This window comes from Talpa occidentalis, unplaced genomic scaffold (assembly GCF_014898055.3).
Source record: "Talpa occidentalis isolate TD23 unplaced genomic scaffold, MPIMG_talOcc4v2.1, whole genome shotgun sequence".
NCBI classification, from domain to species: Eukaryota; Metazoa; Chordata; class Mammalia; order Eulipotyphla; family Talpidae; genus Talpa; species Talpa occidentalis.
In genome coordinates, this window is record NW_026555331.1 from 62197121 (window position 1) to 62204854 (window position 7734).

General features: G+C 36.1%; 1 protein-coding gene across 2 annotated transcripts in view; it reads left to right on the forward strand.

Annotated features, from left to right (window-relative positions):
- The window catches only part of TOX (thymocyte selection associated high mobility group box), a 299999-nt gene extending 292477 nt beyond the window's left edge, over nucleotides 1–7522 (forward strand). Inside the window, exons 8-9 of one of the 2 annotated variants that reach the window (XM_054692251.1) lie at nucleotides 4545–4696; nucleotides 5036–7522. In XM_054692251.1, coding sequence (XP_054548226.1) covers nucleotides 4545–4696; nucleotides 5036–5072 — 189 coding nt within the window. In that variant the 3' untranslated portion in view covers nucleotides 5073–7522. The remainder of the gene's footprint in view (nucleotides 1–4544; nucleotides 4697–5035) is intronic. The other variant, XM_054692252.1, reaches the window with a different exon arrangement.
- The last annotated feature ends 212 nt before the right edge of the window (nucleotides 7523–7734 follow it).

Here is a 7734-nt window from a genome sequence, read left to right on the forward strand (position 1 = left end):
TGTATTCACTAGGAGATGGTTCCTTTGTCTATTTAAACTGATACCTTAGAGGAGCTGACTGTGACCCTGAATAGTTTCAAACATGTCAGATTTATGTCAGGCCACATATGAAAACAGCAAAGATTTGCTGTTCCTTGTAGAATCTTAACTGAATAGGAAAAAAATAGAACAGATTACACTGGACAAGTTATTCATCAATCTGTAAGTCAGTTCTTACTGACTTATATCTCAATAAGTGTTCTTACTGAGATGGTAGAACCTGATTCAATTGATATTAATAATAAAAGACTAAATGTCATAAACCCAAAATGGAGAGTAAATAGCTGCAAAGACTATAGTGACTAACATCACTTTTAACAATGCCTTGGTCATGTTAGGTAGTCAGTTGTACAATTGAAAGCACAGATAGTAAAAATGTTTAAATATTGGAAGAAATTACATGTTGGTTTGTAGAATCTCAATTTCTTTTGTTGAGTCAAATACAGATCATTGATCTCCTAGCACATGCCAGGCACTGTCTAGGTTCTGGAAATTGAATGATAAATTTGAAGAGGTAATGAGGTCACTGCCCACCCCCCTCCCCCCACGGAGCTCATAACAGAGTTGGGGTGGGCAGGGAATAATGGATGGTAATAAGATAAACCGATAAATTATTAAGAGTCTGTGAGCAAATGAAAACAGGAGGACAAACTACAGGGAGATGGAAGAAAGCCAGAGCCTTTAGCTGGGATGGATACAGAAGGTCCCTAACAAGAACAGGCACAGATACCTGAAGGATGAGAGAGAAGGAAGCCCTTAAAATTGGGAAGGTGAGAAGGGTGTGGGGGAAAGACCAGTAAAGAGCAGTAGCAAGGAAAGAAAGGCTCTGAGCTGGAAGGACTAAGATGGGGAGGAGCATGGCTTTTCTAGGAGATGGTAAAGAGTCTGATGGGGAGTCCGATGGGCCATGCGGTCAGATTCATGAACCAGTCATTGGACTAGGATCCTGAGGGTCATGGGGACAGACAACCCCAACACATTAAAAATCCTAAAATCAGGATCAGAGTTTATCAACCTTGATGACACTCAATTTATTCCAATCACAACAGTCTGGCAGAGCCAAAGTTCAAGTCACCAGTGGTGGTCTTGGCCTGTGGCTACAACACCAGGTTGTGGATAAATTTGACCTGCTTGACTTATCATCCAAACCACCTTTATGCTGAAGATGTTTGCTTCCTAATAGAAAAAGAAAGTCAACAGTTACTGTATTTTAAAAGTCACTCACATTTCAGTATAATTTTAGCTATTTTATTATCCTTTTCAAAATGAATATATCTTACAAAAATGATTGTATAGTTTACCAGGAATAATAGTTTCATTTTTTTTCTGGAATAATATTTTATACACTAAACCCAGGGACCTGCTGTTTTTGGTCTAGTTTTCTTCCCTTTTTTTCTGTTCACTATATTGTTGAATGAGGTCAAGAGAAAAAAATCATTAATATCTGTCAACTTCCTTTATAACCTTAAGAAAAAAAATCTTTGTATGATATCACACAGACAGATTTTCAATTTCCTTGTGTAATAAACAGCTGCTTTAGGATTTGGGTGTAATTTAAAGGTTTAAAAAAATCACATTGAGATTGATGAATAAATCAGTTGTGAAGACAAAAACATTGATGCCTGTTGAAAATACCTCTCCAGACAGGCAGGAAATGAAATTAGTTCCCAGTAAAGTGTGGATATGAGGATCACTGTTTGGTTGTGCTGCAGGCTCTTTAGGACTTGCGATGGTGGCACAACAAGACTGCTAGGGCTACAGAAATCTAATTAAAGAGCAAATGTCCCTTCTGACATCAAATTAATCTTTATCATGTTTCCTATTTTTATTTCAATCTGGCACCAGAAAATGAAATTTAGAATTCCAGGCATGCTACAAAACAGTTGGTGATTTTTCTCTTGAGCATTAAAATGCAAAATATTCAGTCTTGTTTAATTAGACTGCTAAGCAAACATTTTTCAAAAAATTTATATCATCATTGTTGTTTCATATTTGCATCAATAATAAAAATGTACTTAGCTCTAGGTTTGACCTCGGCATGTCTTCATATGGTGTTCTGAAGAATGTTTCATTTTTTAAATTGAAAGCAAGTAAAATAATGTTACTTCAGACTTTGCATATATTTTTCTTGCTTATGTTTTTCTTGGACCGTGGTTGTTTTAATATTAGTGATCTTAAATGTAGGCACTGAAGTTAGCTGAATTTTTAAAACTTTGAACTTTGTTGATAACATAAAATTTTGATTATCCATTTAATCTTAAACTAATAGCTTGTAAATTAATGCTCTCCCAATATTCTCTCATCCAACTTTGAAGAACCATTTTCATTGAATAGAAAAAAAGATGATTTCTTATGCTGGATTCTTTGGGATAGAATGGAATCAAGCTGGTTTCTGTTTGTTTGTTTGTTTTTTACTTTCTCGTATGTTTCCATACCTTCACCTAACTCAAGATGTTTTCATCTTACTCTATTTTTGAGACTTGTTTACTTCTGTGTTTCATTTTGTCACTTGTACCAAAATGCAATATGAAGAACTTTACATTCAAAAGATAGGCAAGCCCTGGCATTTGCACATTACACTCCCCTTGCTTTTCCAACCGTAGCATCAAATAGTCTGTGTTAAACTTTAGTTATTGAAAAACATAATTTATTGAGTCACTAGTATGTGTTAGGCCTGAGAATATTCAATCAGCAATGCAAACACTCTGTTCTTAAGATTCCAAAGGCCAGCCAGGAGTGAAAGTGAAAGCCAACACAAAGATCCCCACTTTAGGGGTTTTTCCTTTTTCTTGCCCAGCTTCACACTAGACACTAAAGAAGGAAGTCAAGAAAGCTGAACAAGTCCCATAAAGACAATGTTTTTGAACCATTGTGAAGTGAATGCGCTGCATTGCAGCCAGTGAGACTCCTTGCATGATAGATATAGGATGGTCTGAAGAAAGAGAAGAAATAGGACCGGAAAGGACTGGGGAACCAAACGTCCAGTTATTCCTCTTCCTATTTATCTTCCTAGTTTAGAAAATGTATACAGCTTGAGCTGCAGGTGGTGTCTGCCTCAACAAAACTTATTTCAATAAGTCAGTTGTTAATTTAAGAAATATTCTATTTCTTTTAGTCTCTACAGGCTCAAAAAACCAGTGTGGAAGAATTCTCTACTTTTCAATGAATTGCTTCCAATCATTCAGAGTTTGTCTTTCATCCACAGCTTTGGTGGGAGTTATGTGGACACTGGTGTAAAGTCTTTATCATTAGAATGGAAAATAAGTTAATATCTTAAAGCCAATGTTGAAAATAGAGGACATTTGATAATAGGGATCTTGGAATCTTTACCCAGAAGACACTCAAACACAAATAAATGTCTCATGAAATATCTTTAGTTAAAAACAATCCTCTGATCATCCTCCTGAGTTTTTTTAAGGTAGAAATTCAACAATATTTTGCCCCCAAACACCCTGTAAGGGAATAGAGAATGATGCATTTTTAAGTCTCTTGATTTTTCAGTGGTTAAAAACCATGCATGAAATCTGCTGCAGAAAAAGGCAACCACGAGATTAATTAAGTTGCTTTTTTGGTCATTCCCAGCAAAGCTTGCTTATGCTACTCTTGAATTCACCAGATAAGCTAAAAATAAATCTTAGAGTATAATGCTTTTTGTTTACGCAATATAGCTGTGTACTTCAGAGATTCTGTCCTTGGATTTTTAATAGCTTTGCTAGGATTAAAAGTCAACACTTCACCATACTAATGTATTAGAAGAATGTTCCTGAAGTCTGATAATTACTTGCCAATTAATAGACTTTTCAATTAAAAATATTTGTTCTGTCTTACACTTTTCCTTCTCTGTATTCTCCAATGGCAAGCTGTTTTGAATCTCTTTCCCTGTATTAGTCCAACAACTGTTAAAAAGCTTTGGTTGAAATTTTTTAGCTGAGAAAGAAGTACAAATAAAAGAAGAGGCAGATGGTCCTTTTGTTACTGAATGAAGAAAAAGGGTTTTGAGAACAATATGTGAATAGGTGTAGTCTAATAAAACACTCAGCCACCTGCTGCCTGAATCCTTCAAAAAAAAAGAGAGAGAGATTCTGTTGCATATTCGAGGGATTAACTATTAATGCATCCTTAGGTTTAACAGAAAACATAAACTTTGAAGGGTTTAGGTCCTGTTCCCTTTGTTTTGATTGAGTTGGCTTCTCTATGTTTCAAATTGTTTCCCAATCCAATTTCTCTGCTCAAGAGTGTAACTAAAGGTTTTCTAACACATGGTTAAGTGAAGGAAAGGTAAGACAAATGGTCTTTACAAAAGGTAAGTGCTGAAGTATACAGCACTCTTTTCTACCATTGTTTTAAGCTTTCTGGGCCTCTTGATAAGCTTGCCCCTCGCCCCACCCTGGAGGCACAAGAAAGGAGGCAGTTGTGTGTTTGCAAACAATAGATAAATATTTGGGTGCTTTTCTTCTTTAAAAAAAAAAAGTGATCCTTATTTGTGGGCTCACTTTCCCTTCCAGGGATTTACTCTTCAACCCGACTATCAGACTATAATCAATCCTACATCTACGACTGCACAAGTGGTCACCCAAGCAATGGAATATGTGCGTTCCGGGTGCAGAAATCCTCCCGCCCAGCCGGTGGACTGGAATAACGACTACTGCAGTAGTGGGTAAGCGGCCGGTCATCGCCATCTGGTGGTGAACACCTCTCATAGCATGCATGTCGTGCCGTGCTCCCTAGTTGAGGGAAAGAACTATCTTTTCTTCCTCCTTTCTGAGAGGTGGTCTAGAAACGTTCCACACCTAGAAAAGCAGAACACATTGCTCCCGAAATTTTAAAGCAGGTTCCTTGCTGTTCCAAGAATAGATGACTTTAGATCCCTGTTCACTTTAGATGTACGTTAACTAACTGTACTAGAACAAGTAGACTCACACATACACCCCTCATCCCCAGGTCACCTGTTAAACACTTTTGGTAACAAGACGTTGTCCGTTCTCTCTTCATACAGGGGCATGCAGAGGGACAAAGCACTGTACCTTACCTGAAAGTCCGAACACCTCTTCTTTCCACTGAAGAATTCAGGGAAGTCTTTTCACCGTGGATTGCTTTGTACAGTCAAGGCGGTTCTCCATTTTATTAGAAAATACAAGTTGCTAAGCACTTAGGACCATTTGAGCTTGTGGGTAACCCACTCTGGAAGAAATAGTCATGCTTCTTTATTATTTTTTTAATCCTTTATGAACATTGTTTTTCTTCTTCCCTGAAGGAAATTTGGACCATTCAGATTTTATGTTGGTTTTTTGCTGTGAAGTGCTGCGCTATAGTAACTGCCTTAGCAACTGTAGATGTCTCGGATAAAAGTCCTGGATTTTCCATTGGTTTTCATAATGGGTGTTTATATGAAACTACTAAAGACTTTTTAAATGGCTTGATGTAGCAGTCATAGCAAGTTTGTAAATAGCATCTATGTCACACTCTCCTAGAGTATAAAATGTGAATGTTTTTGTAGCTAAATTGTAATTTCAAACTGGCTCATTCCAGTTTATTGATTTCACAATAGGGGTTAAATTGGCAAACATTCATATTTTTACTTCATTTTTAAGACAACTGACTAATAGTTCTATATTTTCAAAATATTTGAAAAAAAAACGTATTCCCAAATGATATTAATTTAAAAACAAATTGGCTTTGTCTCACTGATCAGACAAAAAGAAACTAGTGTTAAGGGAAGTGCAAACACATTTATTTTGTACTGCAGAAAAATTGCTTTTTTGTATCACTTTTTGTGTAATGGTTAGTAAATGTCATTTAAGTCCTTTTATGTATAAAACTGCCAAATGCTTACCTGGTATTTTATTAGATGCAGAAACAGATTGGAAACCGCTAAATTACAACCTTTACATATGGCTCTGCATTATTGTTTCTTCATACTGTGTCTGTATTTAATCTTTTTTTATGGAACCTGTTGCGCCTATTTATGAAATAATAAATATAGGTGTTTGTAAGTAAATTTGTTAGTATTTGAAAGAGGTTTCTTTGATGTTTTAACTTTTGCTGGCAAAAAATATTCACGCTTGGTGTGAATACTTATTATTTAGTTTTTACAGTGACATAAATAAAGCCAAACCTACTTTTCATTTAGCAGCAAACTAAAGTTACCAATCCTTATTTCTACATTTTTGGTTGATGAAAAAAAAAATATGATATTTAAGAACTTTCTTTCTCCAGACAATAGAACAGAGAATTGCCCTAAAAGTCACACAAGCTCCAAGACTAAACAAATAGACGGTTCTCTATATGAAAACAGTTGCTTCTTGGTTCTCAGCTGGTTTTGGTCAATTCTATAAAATCCCCTCCTCCAAAAAAGATAATTAAAGTTGAATCAACCAAAATTCCTCAGACAGCATGCTTTTCACAAAACCCAGAAAACATTTAGGCATTAAACCAGGAGTGGGAAGAAGGAAAGGGGAAGCAAACTGTCCAGATGACAACTCTAAATGAAAGGTGAGTAACCAAACAAACAAACAAACAAACAAAAAAAACGAAAGGGAAAGCATTCCAACTTGAAAACTTTTGATAGAAATTGAGATTCTTACTGTATTTTGTGCCTCGGCAAACTACTTCTCTTCTAGAATTCCTGGGTCGTCCAAGAGAATTCTCAGGGTAGAAGGGATTTGCTAGGAAACCAAAAACATTGAGAATCTAGCTGAAGGTTGGCAGAGCTATTATATCAAAAGGGGCTGGCAAATTACTCCTTCACAGGGGATTGTATTAAGAAAGCTAGTCTGGTTGGAAATCAGGAGAATGGATAATGTCTCTTTCATGGAATGTGTGAAATAATCTTAGCAATTTAATTAAATACAAATATATGCATTGTATACTCCAGTCAGAATTAAAAGACAAAAGGTATGCTTGCTTTGGAATGATTTTAGGCATTGTACAACCTTGAATCACTTGAGCATGTAATAACTAATAAATAATGCAGATCCAATGTGATTATTAAAATGACTGTAGCTGAGAGCTCTAATTTTCCTGTCTTGAAACTGTATAAGAACTCATGTGATTAAGTTCACAGTTTATTGTTTGTCTGTTTAGTATTTTAGAAATATACCAGCACTACTAATTACCTAATGTCTTTTATTTATTATATTATGGTAACATAAAAATTTCACTTGCATTAAGTCTAAACTGAGATGGTAATTACTAGCATGAGAACAAACAGCTTTGACTTTGACAGGCAGTTTTTACAAGAAAGTACAATGTTGTTTATAGCTTTTCTAGAGCAGGAGTGCAACCAGGGTAGAGAGAGTGTTGGAACTCATTACCAAAAACAGTACATAACAAATGTAAATAAAGGCAAATACATCATAAATAAAAATCCTTATCATGTGTGAACGTATTCTATTTGAATAGCCAGTGATCTCTAAAGGACAGACCCAGTCAGGTGAGAAATCCCAAGTAAATTTCATGGCAGAAGAGATGGGGTGCCGTAGGGGTTCACTGCTTCCACAGCCACAGACGTTTTGTTCCTAAATACTGAGATGCCCTCACATCCGCCTGAGCTCCAGTATAGTGAGGTGTTGCCTGAGAAATCCTCCACCTCTAAAAAAAACCCAAGTCTGGACTAGACATAGTAGCTGGTAGTTTGAAACTCCAAGAACAGTGGTGGTGTACCTCGAGTTCCCTGCTTTAACCTTCTGCTAGACT